This window comes from Melanotaenia boesemani, chromosome 17 (assembly GCF_017639745.1).
Source record: "Melanotaenia boesemani isolate fMelBoe1 chromosome 17, fMelBoe1.pri, whole genome shotgun sequence".
NCBI classification, from domain to species: domain Eukaryota; kingdom Metazoa; phylum Chordata; class Actinopteri; order Atheriniformes; family Melanotaeniidae; genus Melanotaenia; species Melanotaenia boesemani.
Genome location: NC_055698.1, coordinates 28054533 through 28076171, shown reverse-complemented (window position 1 = coordinate 28076171; position 21639 = coordinate 28054533). Strand labels below are relative to the sequence as shown.

At 36.2% G+C, this 21639-nt stretch overlaps 1 protein-coding gene across 1 annotated transcript in view; it reads left to right on the top strand.

Moving 5' to 3' along the window:
• grin2da (glutamate receptor, ionotropic, N-methyl D-aspartate 2D, a) overlaps positions 1-21639 on the top strand; it is a 182976-nt gene that overhangs the window by 98765 nt on the left and 62572 nt on the right. Inside the window, exons 7-9 of the mRNA XM_042012134.1 lie at positions 4166-4371; positions 8333-8501; positions 15186-15339. Coding sequence (XP_041868068.1) covers positions 4166-4371; positions 8333-8501; positions 15186-15339 — 529 coding nt within the window. The remainder of the gene's footprint in view (positions 1-4165; positions 4372-8332; positions 8502-15185; positions 15340-21639) is intronic.

Here is a 21639-nt window from a genome sequence, read left to right as displayed (position 1 = left end):
TTACATCCAGCCAACAAAATCTGATGCAAGCCAAGCACAAGATTAGCAGCAAGCCCTGCTAATATGCAACAGGCTACACTTGGCTCTGCCCATTGGAAAGAACAAGTTTCCCTCCAGCAAACTGACTACAAAGTTCCAACAACCTGAAAATGTGATGCAATCTTTCCATAAAATGTGGCTACTCGTTGTAGTCAGATGTGTTTATTGTAGCCCTGCTTTAGCTGATAAATTGCCTTTAATGGCAGGAACAAATCTACAGTGTCCCTGAGACAACATAACTTTGTATCATTTAGGTCTTTATCCACCTGTGAGACACTTATTAGGATCTATAAGTTATCCTGGAACCTGATCTATTTACATATTTGATAACTTATTATATGTAATTCTGCTTTCATTGTGTCTATATTCTCCTCTGCAAATCTTCAATCTTAATTCTAAAAACTTTTGGGTGCTGTGTAAAATGTACATGAAAATATGCAATAATTTCTTTAATTCATAAAATTGTATTCACAATAGAAAATAAAGCATATAAAATGTTGAGTTTTGAATTTTGACGACAGCAAAAAGGCAAGGCAAGTTCATCTGTAAAGCAAATTTCATGTACAAGATGATTCAAAGTGCTTAACATAAAACAAGCATTACAGCAGGGTGCAGGAAGCAGTAACAAGTGCAATAAAACAAACTTTTAAAGATTTCACAGAAATTAAAGACAAAGGAAACAAATCTAAGTAAATAAATGAATAAATAAAGATAAAATGCAAGGAAAGTTCCAGTGTGAGGAATTAACGGTTGTTTTTATACAAGGCAGCAAATAGAAAAGTTTTTAAACCTAAATTTAAAACTGCTGAGACTTTCAGCAGACCTGCAGTTTTCTGGGAGTTTGTTCCACATGTGAGGAGCATAAAAGCTGAACGCTGCCTCTCCACAGGTTTAGTTCTGACTCTGGGGACAGAAAGTAGACTTTACGCTGATTTATCCTTGGCTCCAAAAACTATTATTTCAGCTTTGTCTTCATTAAACTGAAGGAAGTTCTGGCACATCCAATCTTTAATTTGATCAATGCAGTTGATCCGAGTTTGGATTGGACTGTAGTCTCCTGGTGAGATGGTTATGTAGATTTGTGTCATCAGCATAACTGTGGTAACATATTTTGTTTTTCATCATTTGAGCGAGTGGCAGCAATTAGATGTTGAACAACAGTGGCCCCAGGATGGAGCCTTGGGGAACTACATGGATTATTTTGGTTGACTCAGATTTATAGTTACCTATAGACACAAAGTAGTCCCTGTCTTTTAAATAGGACTCAAACCAACCAGGTGTAGCAGCGGGTTGTCTGATTCTCCTGTTTAGATTGCACAGCTGATCCTGTTACTTTCTATCCTTTTATCTTTTTTTTTTCTTTTTTGTCTTCTGTTTACTCTCACCTTTCTTTTGCCCCATCCTCCTTGTTGGGTCCAGCATTAATATGTAAATTCAGCAAAAGACAAATCTAATAATAAAGATGAATACTTATATATATATTTATATATATATATATATATGTATATATATACAGGACCAGGTAAAAAAATTAAATAAAAGAAAAACTAAAAGAAAACTTCAGAAAAGGTTTGGTAATCTGCAAAAACTGCATCAGCAGTTTGTCAAGCAATGTAAAAGAAATCAGTATAAAGTTGCAACAACTTTATTTCAACATCTACATTATGAGCTATTGTTACATTGTTTAGAATCTGGAGACATCTCTGTATGCAGGGGACATAGCTGAAAATCATCATTCACTGTTAATGACCCTCAGGACCTCTGGCAGCACTGCATTCAAAACAGCCATTTTCTCATGGAAATCACTGCATGGGCTCGGAGACACTTCCAGGAATCTTTCTCTGAACAGCTCAGCATGCCATCCACAGATGAAGGCTAAGGAAGCCATATGTGAACTTAATCCACACATGCTGCCATCTTCTCTGGGATAAAACTCATTTACAATTTATCTGACCAAAATGAGGAAATGTTCTGTGATGTGGTGAGTTAAACAAGAAATCTTTTTATTTATGTATTTATTTTTTAGGACGTCTTGGACATGGCAACCTCCTCACTAAACAACCAAAGAACAATAAATGCTGAAAAGTATAACCAGGTTTTAGAGAAGTGTATGATTCCATCTAGATGATTTTCAGTGAAAACCTTTAATGCTAAACCACATATGTTGTCTATTACAGTAGCTTGGCTTGACCTGCCTGTAGTCCAGGCTTTTCACTAATTTAAACATTTGGTGCATCAATATAACAAAGAAAACTCAGCACTGTTGGAACTTTTAAAATACTCTGTGGAACATATTTGCATTTGGAAACAAAATCGAATCTGTAACTATGTTGTAAATAATTACAATTTTCTCTACAAAGTACAATGATTTATCATACATTCAACCAAAATATTCATAATAAAAAGGCCCCTGTAAACTCTCAGATATTTTTTTTACTTGTTTGATCCAATTTACAGCTTTTTTTTTTGTTGTTGTTGCTTTTGCATGGACCAGAATTATGATGATGGATGAGGAAACCAATTGAAAATAATAGATCCACTGCTGGCAGGAGTCCTATGGATGATCGCATGTCCAAATACTACATCAAACGGACAGCTGTATTTTTATGAAGAGGAATTCTTAATTGCAGAAACCAGACTGTCTTCCACCAACTTCTTAGTGATGGAACTGAGAGTGTAATTATTCAGTATTCAAAAAGAGTAAGATCAAATTCCAGCTATTTATATAATAGATTCCGATTGGCAACATCGTTCTGAGATTACCATTATTACCATAATTTTAGAAGCATTGATTGTAAGAGTAAATGCTGTTTATGCCCAAAGATCTCAACTTGACTTTTAAAACATGCACATCAGATAATTGATTATCCAGTTTGAATTTAATTTATATCTAAATGCACTAAATGCATATGCAAATCATGCTTGAGCACCTAACTAAGAGCAAATTAAATCAAATGATACCCTACCCCTGTCTTTTACTCTGGGTAACATGGAGGCCTGAGTTCCTCGTGATGACATGTCTGTCACTATCTGCACACTAAAAAGCACTCACTAATCATTAACTAATGCAAAACATTAGTGGGATAATGTGGAGGACAAATAAGCACATAATCATGATGTTGCTTTAAAAACTATGGAAATGAAGGGGTCATGGAGTGTCGAAAAAAAGGGTGAAATATCTTTATTTCTCATCCATTACTGTGTTAACACATTGAAAACATGTAGACGCCTTTTCCTGCACACACTGGTTTTTATGATAGAATTTCTGCTCTAAATGCATCCTTCAGCCTAATATCAATTATGTTGAACTTATGTCTTTAGAGCCTTTTAAGCTTGATATGACGCAGAAACCTAAAATAAGGTGACAGAACAGTTTGACATTGACAATTATCTGATTTTGTTTAATTCATTCATTCATTCATTCATTTTATTTATTTATTTATTTATTTTATCAAGAGGCTGCATCCATGTATAATAGCTATGGAAGATGACTTAACTGAGAATTTAAAAAGACAAATATTTAGAATTCAGCATTCAGTTCTGTTGCTTTGTTTTCTGGAATAAGATGGGATTTGCATACCGTCAGGTTTTTAAGGACTTATTAATAAGCCAGCTAACATTCTGTCTACACATCAGTGTCTGATTCCTGATCATCTCAACACACAGTTGTATGCTGCATCTTTGTTGGTCTGTTGCTGATGAAACAGAAGCTTCCTTTTGCCTTTAGCTTTGACAGTCATTTTCCTCAATTTTACAGTTTACCTGCTTTTGTTTCTGCTTTTTGCCCACTAAGTAGAAGGGGTTCCATTGTCTTCACTGATATTCTCAGTTTTATCTTCAGTTAAACTGCACTGCTTCATTACAGTTGCTTTGATAATCATGTTTGTTAAGATGTGTTTCAAACAATAGTGTAATATGCATATGACAAAGTCAGGACACATTTGCATTCATTCATGGGAAAAATGGGAATCAGGGCTGTATACGTGGTTATAATTTCATATTTATTAGGATCTACAGACACAACTTTATCTGGTGAAAAGAATACATTTACAAATTTAACTTTAATGCAGGTTTTTTGGTCACATTAACTCAAAGGTCTGATTATTTTGCATCACCTGTTTTTCAGGTTGGCTGGTGGGAAAATGGCCACCTGCGCCTACGTTACCATCCCTGGTCTCGGTATGGCTCTTTCTTGAAGCCCTTAGATGACTCCCAACATCTTAGAGTGGTCACCTTGGAGGAGCGGCCCTTTGTCATCGTGGAACCTGCTGACCCGGGCACCAGCTCCTGCATCCGGGACTCTGTGCCCTGCCGCATGCCCATGAACTCAAGGTACTACATCATAGATCCTTTATAACATATAAAGCAATCAAAAAGAAGGAAAAACTAATTGTAGTAGTCTCTCTAGTATATTTTTTTTAAATAATCATGTACACCTGAATCAAAAAAAGTGGATCCAAAAACTTTATATTCTGTGTGATGATCCAATAAAGTATTTCTATTCTATTCTATTCATTTGAATTTAGTGTTTTCTCTTTTAGGGAATCAGATCAAAATTAATCCCAAGTGCCTTAGAAAACATTTATATTTTTTAATGAGAACATTCAGATGTGAACACATAAACCCCCTGTGCTGTCATCACTCCAGGAAGTTCATTTTAGTATTTATTTTAAACTTCTGTTGCTTTTTAATGCTGTTAATGGCCTGGCGCCCTCCTACTTGTCTGGGATTTTAATTATCCACAGTCATGGCAGAGCCCTGCGTTCTTCGGGTCAGCTTCTGCTTGAAGTGCCAAGGTCGAGGTGCAAACAGTGGGGAGATTGTTCTTGCTCCTAGACTGTAGAACAAAATGCTCACTAACATTTGAATAACTACTGATATCGGCCTTCATAAATCGAAGCTGAAGACGCACTTTTTTAGGCTGGCTTTAAATTCCGGCCAGGGCACTCTTGTTTGTAGGTGTATTTTCTTATTCTTATTTTGTTCGTTTTATGCACTTCTGAAAGGTTCTTAATACCCTGCAGCACTGTAGCACTTTCAAAATTGCGTTTCTACGTGTTGTTTGAGTACCTTTTGGTTATTGTAAAGGACTATACAAATGAAATTTGATATTTGGGACTTTTTTTTTTGTATGATTATTTTTTTTCTATACTTGACATTATAATAGCTATTGGTTTTACAAGCCTCTGTTTTTACAATATTTTTCTTGAATTTCAATAACAGCCAAATTCACTGTTGCCAACTCCTCAGTAAGAAAAGTAGCCATTGGCTGTCCTTAAAGTCGCTAGAAGTCGCCAAATGACATCATCGCCTAATTTGCATAATAAAACTGGTACATTTAGCTGGAATGGAAGCTGCTGTGGCAAGGAATGTCGGGGGAAAGGTAAAAATTGATGAAAACACAACCTAAAAATGTTTTAATCCCACACACAAACACAAATATTATTAGTAATAAAATAAAAATAAATTCTTTGGTTAATATGTTTGTTTTTAAAGTTTTATTAGGCTTAGTAGGTTTTTTTAATTAGGAGGTTGCTAAATTTCTAAAATTTTAAATGTTTTCATCCGCACCCTTCATTAATAGACATTACTACCTGATTGTAAGCCAGCATGGGATCAGCCAGCAGCAGCTTTGCACCTTTCATTTTCAGCCTGGTTATGAAGCAGGTGATCATCTCCTGGTCTGACTGCAGCTGAGAGCTTTGTGCTGCTACGTGAGGACCAAGCCTCTTCTGAGTACTTTTGAAAGGGGAGGGGCCTGCGCAGCACCAACTCCACATTGAAAAGAGTAAACTACATTCACTCACGTCAGTCTACCAGAAAAAGTCGCTAGATTTGTCGCTAGTCGCTTTTGTGAAAAAGAAGTCGCTAGAGAGGTCTGAAAACTCGTCAAATATAGCAACAAAGTTGCTAAAGTGGCAACACTGGCCAAAATGCTTATTATGGCTAAGAAAAAAATCTCACTTGCATTGTTTCTTTTATTTGTAGGAACAATAAGCTCTTTTGTATTTCAGTGTATTTTATAAGAAGAGAACAATAAAAAATATCCAACAGAAAAATGAAATACGTAAAAGCAAGATGAAGATTAAGATGTTTCTTTAAACATTTTAAAGCAAGTTTGCTGCTTACTGTGCCTTCAAACAAAGACACAGAAAAATGTAGATGTGAAAGTATGTCAGCACCTTCTCAGTTATCAAAAATGCTACAACCGGAGCTAATTTAGTATGAAAATCAATCATTTTAACACAGTATTGCAGGACCAGATTAAAGCAAGCAGGTTAAAACAAGTAATGCTACTCAGCTGTTCACTAAAACTGAGATGGAAGCTTAAAACTACACAACAAACTGAGATTAATTGCATTTTCATGAAGTGCAAGAATATCAAGTGCCGAGAATATCAAAAGATCTTTAATTGGAACAAAAAATTACCACTTTATCCTTATCGATAAAAACATGTTGGTGATGTATATGAGCGTAGAAATGATGTGCTGTGAAAAACTTTGATTCAGTAGATTAAATACTGTGTAGCTGCCTGCTGATGATGCATACCAGAGATCACCAGCTCCAGACCTTTTAGACCAGTGTCCTGCAGGTTTCAGATGTTTCCCTGCTCCAACAAACCTGACTTAAATGAAACGGTTAGTGTTAAGTTCTGCACCAACTTCCTGATGAGCCATTAATTAGAATCAGCAAGGAAACATCTAAAAGCTGCAAGACATTAACCCCAAAGTTCCCAAGTTGGTGATTTGAGATGAATTGTGATTACCAAGACAATCAATCATGTGTCAACAGCGATGACAACTCTTTCTCAAAGGCAAGGGTAAAATCGTCTTTTTTTTTTTGTTGTGCTACTGGATTTATTTTAACTTAGTTGTTCAGTCCATGTGAGACTGTTCATGTTATTTCCTCTCCTGCAGTATTTGAGAACTTCTAAGAGATTTTTATGTTTAGATGGGAAAAATTTCTAATATAAACTTAAATCATGATGTAAAGTGCAGAATTATGTTACGTTGACATATGGCAACCATGTACAGTCAGGATAATTTTCTACCAATGGAAGAGTTACATATTTTGGAATATGGGTTTTTGTGCATGCCAAACAATGACCAGCATTAACTACCCGTCTCACTTGGAATGAATGTTGATCTAAATGACTCTAGTAATATTAGGATGTTTAAATGAAGCAGTTTTGATCCGAACTGGCTCTTAATCTGACTACTTGTGTCCATGTATGCTTACTGTCTGCTCTGAGACCTTCGCCACACGAGTCTGGTCCCGTGATATTTTTTTTTATGAATAGAAAGTAGTTTGTGAAATAAATCCTTCATGTTGCCCCTAACTTTTAGTAAATGGTAAACACATCACAGCTGTGATTAACCGGTATACTGAGTAACATATTTCCTGCTGGTAATAATTTGATAATAGCTTTCATTTCTTGTCTCTACAAGGATATTATTTTATTTTTATTTTTTTTATTCTATTTTTATATCTATTTATTTATTTTTATTGTATCTTTTATTACACTTTATTAGCTATTTTTATCTATTTGAATCATTTATTTTTCCTTTAATTTCTGCATTATTTTGTCTTTTTTTTTAATTTATCCTTAATTATTCCTTACACCTATTGCACAATCTTAAGAGCAGTTGTGTGCTACCCTTGTCTGTTTTTTTTTTTTTTTTTTAATTTCTGCTTGTAGCAGAAAGAAATGGCCAGATGTACAGGCTGTGTTGCTAGGTAACACAGCCAAGAGGTCACCAAGTGTGTGAGGAGCCATCAAATTGGCGTTTTTTGCAATGGGGAGCTGATGGAGGCCACTGCAGCCACTTGACTGATAGTTATCTGAATTCACTTGGATTCCGAAATGTGCAGCTTGCTCTTGATGCTGAGGTGTTTGCTACTTAAAGCCTGAGAGGCAAAAGGTATTTCAAGGCACTGCAGAATTATAGGTTCTTATAAGCAACAAGTAGATGCTCTAAATTAAGTTTAATTTAGTTGTGAGTGTGAAGCGCTGGTATTCCTCTGAGCTGATGAGCATTGCCTCCTCAAACACAGCAGTCCAAACTGTCGGTATCAATCCACTCACAGTCCTTAGGTAATAATTTATAACAGCCTCACCTTCCTCTTCTTCTGTTATGTTTTCACCCTGAGGGGCTCATCTATTCCACACTCTAAAGAAACTCTCTCCCTTCTTTTTTTTTTTTCATTCCTAGAACTGCCAGTCATTCCATCGTGGTTAAAGTCTCCACTACTGACTATCTCAACTGTGTCTTTTCTCCTATCGTCTCCTCAGTTTGGTGGTGGATGGTGCTGGGCCCATGAAGCATTGCTGCAAAGGGTTCTGCATCGATGTCCTGAAGCGCCTGGCCAAGATTGTGGGCTTCACCTATGACCTTTACCTGGTGACAAATGGCAGGCATGGAAAGAACATTGATGGTGAATGGAATGGCATGGTGGGAGAGGTGAGGGTCTTATTGTTACTGGAAAAAAATATTTTAGTAATAATAACAGCATGCAGAGTCATACATTTAGTTTATTATTATATATTATTATTATATATAATTTTTAATGAAGAAATAGAAATGGTTACAAAAGTAAAATGCATGAATTTAGATTTTATTACAAGAAAACTCTTGACCCTGGACCATGATCTTTTTTTTTTTTTTTTTTTTTTTCTTGTTTCAACTAAACATGTTGAGATACAACACCTGGTCTGTTAAATGAAAGTCATGTTCTTTATAAGTTAACATGTTGGGATTTCTATCTAACATTTGTTAGTCAGAAATTAAATTGAACTATGTTTGAATATTTCCATGCAATTATATCAGAAACATACACTATAACTCTCATGTGTAGAACATGTGTAGTAGACCAGAGGTCTGTATGGGAAACTCTCTCCCCTTACTATGTGTTTAGTAGTTAATACATTCCAGTTTGACAAGACCATATTTAGGTTTACCAAGTCTCACTTGAGTGAGCAAAATTCCCCTGGGGAAGTGTGCTACAGAAAAAATGAGTTACTTTTGACAAAGCACAACATTATGTGGTTTGGAGAAAACAAATTATCTTCAAGTAAACAACAAAATAATCCCCACAGTCAAACAGGGTGAGGTTCACTGATGTTTTGGGTCTCTGGGCTGCTTTAGACACTGGATATTTCAACTGTGTTGGTAACATAAAATCTGAAAACTACCAAAATGCTCTGGGGAGTAAAGTCGAGCCCAGTTTGAGAAAGCTGGGTCTCAGTCTAAGGTCTTGGATCTTTTATCCAACAGTGAGTCTTGATGAGAATCTCATAAAGCACTTGAGGAGAGATCTCAGAAAAGAAGTTTGGAGGAGGCAAATCTGAGAGACTTGAAACAATTGGCAAAGTAAAGAGTGGTAAGGTGTTTCATTGAATGTTTCAGTAGTGTCATCCAGTCCATTTTTAGTGTCTTGAATTAGGCTGTTCCAATTCAACTAAAAGCAATAAACAGGAGAACACCAAAGCATCGTTTACCAGGTATTACCGGTGGGTTTTTTGACAGAAACACAGGGGTTAGCATTACTTCTTGTCATAACTATAAAATATAGAAGTCATTGTTTTTAGAAACATTGGTCATATGCCACCATTCTTTTGTAACCAAAAATAAAGATCATTAGAATCTGAAGTTGCTTCACTGGGAGCAAGCCTTACTGTATTCAGCCATCTTATTGTTTTTCAGGTTGGGGCTATTCAATTTAGGAGCCAGCACAACGTAAACAGAATAAACAAAGGTTTTTAGCACTTTCTCAGACCTGGAGGTTGCAGATTGGTTACCCTTGCAAAGTTAGACAATTCTGCACAGCTTTGTATCAAAACTGGAGAATGGTCTGACTGCAAATAATAACATTTTTTCTTTGTAAATCCAGCAAGAGGCACTAGACCTCAGGAAAATGTTACTGTTCCTCTGCCAAATAGTGTAAAAAAGCAGCTTTTTGGGAGGGACCATTAAGTAACATTCCTGTCAGACAGAACTGTTGTAAACACATTCTTTTTATATTTTCACCAGAACAAAAATGAGTATTTTCAAAGTGGACGCTGTTGTTTTAAAAAGCAAATTACATTTCAAATAGCACAGAGAACATAGAGAACGGAAAGAATCTGCTCTGTCAACATCAAATGAGCGAGACTAACTCGCGAGGAACAGAAGTAACAAATCAGCATCCAACCAACTCCCCTACTGTCCTATTTAAATCCAGCATCTTGTGTGTTTATCCTTACTAGAGTGGTGAGAAATGTGAGAGGGGGACATCTTGCGATGGCCTAATTAGGTGTGTTCCACACCTCTAGCTGTTGTCAGAGTTGGATAATAACATTCTATCCTGGAATACTAGCATGCAGCAAACAACCCAAAGTCGGGCACCGAGCAGACAGAATGCAAATAGTAACATCAGGGATAGATAAAGTGGAAGTCTATGAGAATGTGTATTCAGTTGGAACTTGAAAGGAGATATGCCCTGCAGACTGCATTTCCTCTTAGAGTTTCTTCCAGTATATTATCAGTCTGAATCACAAATGTGCCAGGACCTTGTTATTGTGTATGGCTCAGTAAGAAACTGTATGTTTTTAATTCATCCTTTTCCCTGTACCGTAACACCATAACTTTCTTCTACTATTTTTTTTTTTATTTTATTGTGTATATCAGAAAGAGTTTGATCTGAGGGCTACTGTGAAATTTATTATATCCTGCCTGAAATCCTTTAAAACATGACCCAGTGAGAAAGGATTGAACTTGAACTGAAGAGTGAAAATAGGGAGGGAGGCTGTCAGGAAGATTAGTGCTGGAGAATTCTCTTCAGAGCAACACAGACTGTGGACATGTGTTTCTACACGACGGTGTGTGTGTGTGTGTGTGTGTGTGTGTGTGTGTCGGCAGATACACCTATTTTCATGATACCAGTCCCCCTTTGGTGACTGTATTTATAAAGTTGATTTAACACTGAGTTATAAATGAGATGCAAATGATCAGTGTGTGCTTTTGTGTGCAGTCTTAAATTGTCATATTTGTGAGGACTAGTTTTAGAGAGAAGTCATTTTCTGATTGTTATTGTACATGTTTATTGTAACACACTGGAAATGCATAGTTCCCCCAAAATGTCTTTGGTACTTCTTTAAGTGTGCATTACTAGGCCATCTGATTCAAAACTTGGCATGAGAAAACTTGCAAGAACTTATTAGCAAAACCAAAGTACATAAGCTCTAAATGCCAGAAAAACAAAACAAGCATGGTTTATTTACAGCTGTGTGTGTGGACATTTTTATATTTTGATAATTGTGTGTTTTTATGTTTGTTTATATCAGTCTGCACATACTAAATTTGCCAGTGCTACAGTTCACATGATCTCTGGTAGGCTTCATTGATGCAGGTGGTTTTATTACCTCTATGCCTCTTTCAGTTTCTCTCTCCAGATGTCCAGCTCCCTCCTGTCCAGTTTCTCTCAATAGCTCATTAAGTTGCTTAGTGTCAGACAAACACATAAACACAGGGGCAGCTGAGTCTGTATGAAAACTCATAGTATGCTATCCTCAGTTTTTTTCCTGTGGCATTGCGTGCAGCATACATTAAGAATGTACAAAAAGCTCATTTTTTCTCACATACTAATACTGATTGCATCCAGACCTCGTTCATCTAGTGAAAGCCTGCTGCTATTTCTCACAATGTGTCTGAGCCTTGTACTTTTTGCCCTCCTTGCATGAATGCCTCCCAATCAGGCAGTAATTTCCAACATACTTAATGTTTTCTCACTCTCGACAGTGAATCATCCTGGCATAAGTTTTGTTCCCACTGTGATGTCTCTGTAGCATTGAAGCACTTCCTGAACAGAAAAGTCACAGGTGTTGCTTTCAGACTTAACTGTATTCAGACATCTGAAATGACCTTGTTAACTTAAATGGAATAATTATCATGGAGTGATTGATTGATTGATCATGGCAAGTTAATGACATGGTATCAAAGCTGCAAAACCTCTGTGTCATTAGACTTATGAAGCAATTTACTTTAAAATTTCCCCCAAAAGTTTTATATACAAAGTATTGATTTTTCAAAAAAAATTTTAAAAGACCTTTTCACCTTGATCTTTTTCAGAGCAGTTGATTAAGTACATGTTTTGCTGTTTTATTTTATTTTATTTTTTATTATATTTTTTTTCTTTCATAACATTCTCCTTGTCATTGAACTCAGTGCAGACATACACTGGACCACAGCAACTGTTTCTGCTCCAGTTGTTAATGAGCTGAACTCAAAGATCTTTTTCTAGCATGCATGTTTTGAACGTTCCATAATAAAAAATCAGATTACGCATACATGTACTGTTACACCCCTTCCAACTTGGTATGCTAAAGTTAGCTAGTTCAAGTCATGTTACAGGGGTATAGCTTTTTTTTTTTTCATTTATGGTAAATTAGGGTTGTAGTCAAACCCACTAAAATAAAAAGCTAACCCCCCCCCCCCTCGAAAGTATTCAGTACACTGGTGAATTGGGGAGAATATCTGACATGGGAGCTTAACTAGCAGCTACACAAGGTGACAGCAAAGTGAAAATTTTACCATTTAAACCAAAGTAAACCTAAGAAATGTAATAGCTGTTGTGAGAAATACACAAGCATAGGACTTTTACTAAATACTCAGAGTATCCATGTTACTTTCATGCTTTCTGTCCAACATATTCTACCACAGATCAGCTATGACACACAACACACTGTGTGTTCATCTAAACCCAAACTACCAACTAAGAGATACTTATATCGAGGGAAAAACATGAACCACCTTTTGAAGTAATACCCAGCTATGAATAGCTAAAAGCTAATAAACGGGTATGACACAGCTCCCAGTGACTCGGCTAAACAGACGAACGATTCCTGAACCAGGTGTTATCTGATGCGAAAGTGATTTGAATTTGCTCTTCATTGGCTGTCTCTGAGAAGCTTTACTTTTAGTTTCTCCTGTTAGAATTCTTTCCTAATTCTCCAAACTAGAAGTGTTCTGACACTGATTGCTCATAAATACACAAACCCAGTTCAAAAAGATGGACATGGACCTTTTAGAGGTAAAGTTTGGTTACTTCACAGGAGTGGATGTATGATCTATAGTCCATTATAATAGAAGACAAACATGCACATGGGTGAACTTTTAATAAAAACCTTGTCCTATCCTTCATGTTGCATTACCACAGCAGATGTGTGTCAATGAACAAAAAAACAAGATGAATTTCCGTAAGATAAATGCATCTGGATTCTTCAGACTTCTGCAGATGTCATTATCATTGTATTTCTAGTGAAAGCCAACCCTTCAGCAGGCATTCCTGTTCTTTCTCACAATCTCTTTCAGCCTTGCACTTTTTGTCCTTGTGTGAATGCCTCCCAATCAGGAAGTAATTTTCAACATCTTTCACTGACAATACCAACAGCTCTCTCCAACGGGGCAGGCATTATATCGCTCTTTTCAAAGCCACCAAACACCTTTGACAACAACAGCAATTTACTCAGGAGTTGCTCGTCTACCTCTGCTTTAACTTTAGTGATTCAAGACATTTCAGATCTAAATTAAAAAATTTAGACTGAGAGGAATGTGTTGTTTCTTTATTTGGTCACTTGAAGTGACCAAATAATTCCTTTAAATCCAAAACGCACTATTAATCAGAGTTTTTTCTGTATACAATTCTCAAATATTTTTGGAAGAAACACAACCTCTTTATGTAGTGGTGACATATTACTTGCTGACAATGCTGAAACAGTCATTTCTTGGATTTAAAGAGTTAAAGGCAAATTCTCGCAGTGAACAGCACTTCTGCCATTATAAACGCATGGAACACTTTAAACTGATGGAGTAGAAATACAAAACAATCCACTTTTGAGAGATGAAAGGTGTAACAGAGAGCAAAACTGCCATCCACGCAAGACAAGACTGTTTCTTCCGTGGAGATTGAATTGATTTACTGCATTTGTGTTTATTTGCCTTATGATTGGGTTTAGACAAGTAGTTTATTTTCACTTTCAGCAGTTTTCCCCTTAATGTTGTTCAAATGAAAGACACTGTTGACTACAGGAGGACACTTTCAACATCACCACAGTGGAGACAATGTGATCAGTTGCATCTTCATCTGGTATGAACCAAAACAACTTTTAGAGTGATGACAGTTGACAGGACATATAAATACTGCATGAGCTTGGAAACATCCAAGTTGTTGAGAGCTCCAGCCACCACTACTGTTGTTACAATGCTGTTGTAGCCCTTGGCAAGATGTGCTGCATCATTTTATTCTCCAAGTACCTTCCATAGACACACATGCTTACACTCGGGCTATGATATTTATTTATGTTATTATTTTCTTTCTTCTCGTAGTATTTAAAAATTCTGTATTTTTGTACAACTGTGAGGAGCTAATTAAATTTAAGAGCTGCAATTTTAATAGCACAAAATGACATTAAAGTAGCTGTTTTTATATGTGAAGTGCAGAAACACAGCAATGTGTCAATATGTACTGAAGATGTCAATAGAATAGAAGATAAAAGAGCATTTGAGGCTATTAAGACCCTGTTTGAAAGGATCGCAGTTATATCTGCTGAGAGTCTGCAGAACATTCAGTCTTTCATCGACTCTCCGGGGCCAGGTCAGAGCAGAATAATGAACTTCTGGTCAGAAGCCAGAAGCTAACCTCCAAAGTCCCTCAGCTACCATCACATAACTTCTGTTTCCTGCCAGGTGAAACATGACAGAGGCAGTGAATCCCCTCACTTCCTCACCTGCTGACCACCTGAGCCACAATTACTGCTGCCAGAAGGGCTTCAAGGGCAACCAGAACTGTTTCATGTTGGGAAAAAAAAATCTTATTTTACCGATGTCTGTTCAGTTTACTTATAAAGTAACTTTTCGATGAACAGCCAAATCATACAGTGGGCTTCGTTGAAAGATGCTGAATTAAACAACGTTTTTAAAATTATTCATATACGAAGCTACAGAACTGTAAAGGTAAAGAGAAATTTACAACAGCACAATAATGCAGTGCTTTTAAAAATACATTGACAAGCCAAATGATATGATTCCCTGTGGATTATCTTCATTACTTGCTTTCTAACATAATTTGTGGACTGTTTTCCATCTAATGTTAGGCTTCCTGTTTTCCAGGTGGTGTCCAACAGAGCTGACATGGCCATTGGTTCTCTCACCATTAATGAAGAAAGGTCAGCAGTTGTAGAATTTTCTGTTCCATTTGTTGAAACGGGCATCAGTGTCATGGTTTCTCGCAGTAATGGCACAGTATCGCCTTCCGCCTTTCTCGGTAAGACGTCCTTTACTTTTTCCTGCACTTGTGCCATTTTATGAGTTGCAGACAAGACTTGTTAACCCTTCTCTGATGAATGTACAGTAAATGCAGTAAAAGCCAGGCAATTTGACACATGTATTCATTCATTCTTAATTAGCTGTTTCTTGGATTCTATTTTTTTAAATTTCCAAAACACTGTCAAGTAGAAACAGGAACTAATATCTGACATATGTTTAGTTTCTGTTGAATTAAAAAAAGAACTGGACTATTTGTATGCACCTAGTGAAACTAGCAACAGAATAAAATAAAATCTTTGGTTTATGATAAATTAGTGCAACTGAGAGCAAGTTTTAGATCAAGGTGTGCATAATTCAAACAAACCCAGAGGGATGAAGTTATTCAAATTCACATGATGTTCTCTTTTGCGCCTCATTCTTGTGTTCAGAGTCAGATTTTTTTTTTTTTTATTATTTACCTAAAGACTCAAATAACAAATGCAAACAGCTTTACAGGAAACAAAAAGAGACAGAAGTTTGCTGAGTCTTATTATTATACAGTATCAGCTGAGAGTGAGAATTTAAAAGGAGGATTTTTGAATGTAATGACCCTCTCTATGATATTACTGGTGTGGAAAATCAAAATCCACTTTATTGGCAAAATCTTTACTAGGAGAAAGCGATTCGTGTTTAAACTGGGCACAAAAGATAAAAAAGAACAATAACAGGAGGATGCTTTACTGTATATAAAGATCTGCACAAAGAACTGTTTTCTTTGTGAGGCAACACACTGGGTTTTATGTGACTTTATTATCACTTAGAATCTCTTATAGACCAGTGGTGTTAAAGGTGGGAGACTAATGATGTGTGATATGTTAAATTGTGGGGGACTGAATTAAAAGGCTTGACTTTTAAAGTTTTATATCTATATGTTTCTATCAGGACAGGACCCATTGAGATAAATAAACAAAAAAATAATTAAAACCCACATTGTTTCAAAATAACTTGGTTTTGATCAGTTAGTCCTCAATGCACATCACCGAAAACAAGAAAAAAAAAATACATACTTTCCTAATGCTGTACCAGGACTTTAATTTTTGTAACATATTATAAACAAAATTAAAACAGTTTTAAAATCAAAATATTAAATATTAGACTGCAGACTATAAATACAGAAGTGTCTAAGTCTTATGCAGGTGGAAACCTGATGGATCTGGGGGATTGTGAAATGATTAATTGGAGAGGAAAAATGGAAAAAACCAGCTTTTTAAATATACATCCGCTTCAGTATTTAGACTTTCTTTAGCCTTTGATTTTGGTCTAAGAAATTTAGAAGGAAAAATTGCTGGTCAAAATGTTAGAATTTAAAATGTTAACCTAGTTCTATATATTCTGCCTTTTTACTGGTCAGATCTTTCTTTTTTCATGGAAATGCTTTATTTTAAAGACTTTCTATATTAAATATTCAGTGAATTTTCCATTTTAAAAATAACCATTAACTACAGCTTTTAAATAAATGAAGGGCACATGAAAGTAAAAAATTTTCTCTGAAACTGAGTGGAAGTATAATGTACCATAAAATTGATATAATTAAGTAAAGTAAAATGATGCTTTTGAGTAATGTTCCAGGACATTACATGGACCCAGGACAACCTCTGAGTAAGCAAACCTGAGCTCTTTCCTTATAATCTTAATTTAGGTGTCATTAGATAAAGGGGTTTAAACACAAAGGTCAAGCAGAGCTGCTCACACTGGTTGTGCTGGGGAGCTGTTGAGATGCAGATATGTTTAATTGTAGCAGCTTGAGCAAGACATCCTGTACAGCCAGTCGGTCAAAGATCTGAAAAAAATTTGATATCTGATACCTGCTTTCAGTGGCTATTTCAAACTCACATTAAAATTTTTATGGATGTGTCCTATCCTGATTTTATGGACTTAAGGACAGGACAAAAGCATAAAAGAGACACAAATATTGTATTTAAATATATTAAATAGACCTGTGGTAGGAATGAAAGTAGGGGAGACTGGGGACAGTTGCAACAATTTTTTAATTTCTCTCAGTTAATCAGAGACCATTTGGATTAGACGTGCCAACTTTTTATATGTTGAACTTACATCTGTCTACTATTATCCCATACCATTTAAAGATGAGTACATTTGATATATCGGTCACAGTATTTATTTGAATGGAATAAGTCAGATGTTGCAACTGACCCCAACCATGGGGACGGTTGCAACACCAATCAGGGACGGTTGCAACATTTTAAAAATACAGTAAATTAATTTTAGTTTAGTATTTTGAAAGTATGTATGGTTTTACAATATTGTTTTAAGATGATACTTTATAACATTAATCAAATATTAGTGGAGTTATGTTTGTTTATGTGTGGAACAAAGACCTACCTTGGGTCAATGTGCAGATGTTACAGATGCTATTCAATCTCTCCATATTTAATTGTTAGACAGGAAGAATAGAACAATTTGCAATGCTACTTTTACTGAACATGTATCTATTGTACAAAACTGCATCTGTATAAAAACAGATTTTTGAACCTTGGGTTTCCTAAAAGGTGAACAGATACCCCAAAATGACACAGCTTATAAAGAATAACAAACCCTCCTTCCCCCAACATTTCTGCTGGCTCAATGATTTTTTAACGGGTTCATTCTGAGTCACAGTTGTGGTATGTGTAAAAATCACCTCCACCTGTGCAATCTTTATGTGCCCAGGACTTGCACAGCCAGCATTGCAGCCACACTTCCCTGGATTTCGAGTAGCTTTCCAGGCACACAATGCAGACATCTTCTTCCTCTTCAGAGTCTGACTCTTCTCTCTTTCTTTTTGGCTGATCTTTTGTTTTCTTTACACTTGTCTTTGTGGTTTTCTTTTCTCTGATTCTTTTTTTTGACTTCTGCTGATGATGTTTGATGCTTCTTCCAAAATACTGAGGGGAACCCCTCTTTCAGTAACCCTCTTCCTCACTCGTGGCATACTGAATACCAACATAATACATTTAAAATGATTATTTATTATTAAAATTATTATAATATACTATTATAAATTATTAAATATATTATTATATTTTAAAAAATACTGTTGTGTGGTCTGTTGTGATATGGCTGCTTAGGTTGGGGACAGTTGCAACAACTTGTTGCAACTGTCCCCAACCTGACAACTGTGACAGAACATCATTTGCTAGCTAGACACACTGTCTTTGACACATGCTAACAATGTGACTTAGAAGTCAACAAAACAATGATTCAACCTAATTAAGTTTTGATTAATTCATACAAAAGGCCAGGACAGTATGACAAAAACATAGGGGATGAAAAAGATTACTTTCATACCTCCAAAACAAGTTTTTTCCATAAAATGGAGCAGCAGATGTTAAATGTGACTTCTGTGTTTCTGGTGGGGGGAGGGTCTAACGGAGCATGTGCAGTATGAGTGTTATCACTCTGGCATGTTTCTGATTGGAGGAATAAGACTTGTTGCATCCGTCCCCTGTTGCAACTGACCCCAGTCTCCCCTACTCTAAGGTTTATGTGTTTGTGGTATATGTTTAATTTATTTGTTTGTTTTCAGCTCATTCTAGTGCTCAGAGCCTCATATGTGTCTAATTATACACTGGTTGTGTCATTCTGTTTCTTTGCAAATGAACAACATGCTCAGAGGATGACTGGAGGAAGCTGTGGAGAAACTTTACCACAAACATGTCTGACAGAAATTTCTTATCATTGTTAGTGATTGGATGTGCAAGATTAATAGTTTTGGAGGTGTTAATGCTGTCATTCACCACAGTTGTGCTTGTTTTTCATTTGTTGTTTTTGGTTTTCCATCCTGTTTGTCGATGCCAGCCCCTTATGAATCAATTTTACTTCTAACTATTTAGCATTCAATCAGCGTGTAGTAAAGTCTCTGAAGCCTACGTGCTGTTAGTTTTTTTTTAATTTATTTATTTTTTTTTATGAGCAATCAATATCACCTGGACTGCATGGCTTTGAGAAAGCATCATTCTGCAGGTGTTGGCAACAATTCAAGCAGATATATCCCTACAAGAATAGATAACCACTAAGTTGTGTTTGTTTTGTGTAAGCATGTTGAAAAGTCGACATGATAAAAGTTTGGATTTGCTTCTTAAGATCCAATTATCCTTGTCTCGTTGGTATTAACACAGGCAAGCTGTGGCATCCAGTGTGCTCCATAACTTTATACTAAAGCTGTAAGCATGCTAGACTTACTGCAGTCTTCTTCTGTCATTGTAATAGCACCAGTACACTGCAAAGATAACACTTAAAGAAGTTGTACAGGTTGTAAAGTACACATTCACTACAGATTTAAGTAGCTTTTAACGTTTTAATTGTACATTCTTGGATTTTGATGATTTTTTAATGGATCAGATCCCTGTAGAGATAAAAACCTTGCTCACTCTTCTCTGCAGCTCTGCCTGTTTTTCAAACATACCGATTTGGCAGCAGGCTACAAAAATCCAACCAAATCATCACCAAAGCACCCAGCACAGCAGCTGCTGTGGGATCAATTTTGATGCACAAGGTTAAAATCGGCAACAAGACATTACTTGTGCACCACTCCAAAAGCACTCTGTAGGTCCATAAAGTGGACATAATTTGGTATTTGACCCTTGCGTTTATCCAAAATCTTTGTCTAAGTTGGTGTACTGTTATCACACACACAAAAGAGAAGAAAATGGATAACTGCAGTTCAAAATCTGTACAGCTTATGTGATTCCAGTATTTCACATCTAATCTTATCAAAATGATTATACTAATGCACATTATTTCTCTTTTTACCTTTTATTTATGGATGCAAGCTTTCAACAGACTAATAATGCTTCTAGACTGGCCCAGACAGTTCATGTAATGCTGTAAAAAATGTTGTAATTCTTATTGTTTTTTTACCTTCACTTTTGACCTGGCTTTTTTTCTTTCGCAACACAAAGCTTCTAACGCAGACTTTACATGTGCTTTTTTCCCTGTGTTGAAATGAACTGACCTCCTCTTAGATAACACCACTTAAGTTACAAATCTTCTTAAATTATTTCCATACATTTCCAAGCATGAAAAGATGGAATTTCGAAAAGATGAGAGAGCGGGAGACAGAGAGAGATGAAACCAAGAAAAAGAAGGAAATTTAAAGACTGTTTAATGGAAAGAGATGGGGTTACACACAGAAAGAAAGAGGCTCTCATCTTGGAGTAAGCACAAAAGAGTAAGATGGGGTGGCTGAGTGTCTTTGATAGAGAGCGATTGAGCCATTTCACATGTTCTCAGATGTTTTAATCTGTGCAGCGGCTGCTTGACATGCTTCTGTGTGTGTGTCTGTGCATTGCTTAAGCCAGATGAGACCGTACCCTGTAGCAAAAATGACTTGTTAACGCAGAGCAGTGTCTCAGGTGATTACTTTTTTAATCTTACATCTGTGCTTAAGCACTATCAGTGTGATCTCTGCACACATTCTGCTGCACCATGCACTGTGTGTATCTGTCAAGTGTAAAACAAAGACTTAGGCTAGGTACACACATAAGGATTATCAGACTGTTTTTGTCTCGATTTTGCCCCTTCCCAACCAAGGACGGCAATATAAAATATCATTTGGTGTGAGGAGTATTACGAGCAAATTTGTGACGATAATTGGAAGTATTGAACATGTTCAATATTAACGACCAAATATCTTCACGTGTGTGTGGAAAGCCGACAACTCCTGAGTTGTGACTGTGTGGATTATGATGTGGAACGGAATGTAACCAATCAGAGAGCGAGCTGACTGGGAAGCAAGGAAGGATATAAAGTCCATGTTCATGCTGTCTCCAGTCTGTTAGTTTTTTTTTTAGTTCTGGATCTTTCTGTTAATAATAGTCACAAGAACACCATTATTCCCCCGTCTATCCTCTTCCATGCTGGGTGTTGTGTTTTCTGGTTGTTGCCATGGTTCTTCTTCGTTTTTGTCAGATCATGTGAGATTTCTGGGTCAAAGGATTAGATTCTAGAGCTAGATGCGGGACAGCATCATTATGTGTGTTGTTCTGTGATGAGATTATCGGACCACACCACACAGTATGATCAACACTGTTAAATGTTAATCAGATTAAAAGCATTTTTGTGTGTATCTAGCCTAGTCTCACACAAATCTTGACATTGTTGAGTACTTTGCATAATTAGTTCAAAGTTGCATAACTTTACTGTTATATTACAGCACAGTAGTATCGGTGTTGGTATCTAACTCAGCAAGATAAATGATAACAAGATAAGTGTTATGAAAACTTTTTCCCCTTTTAAACTACAGATTTAATGTTTTACT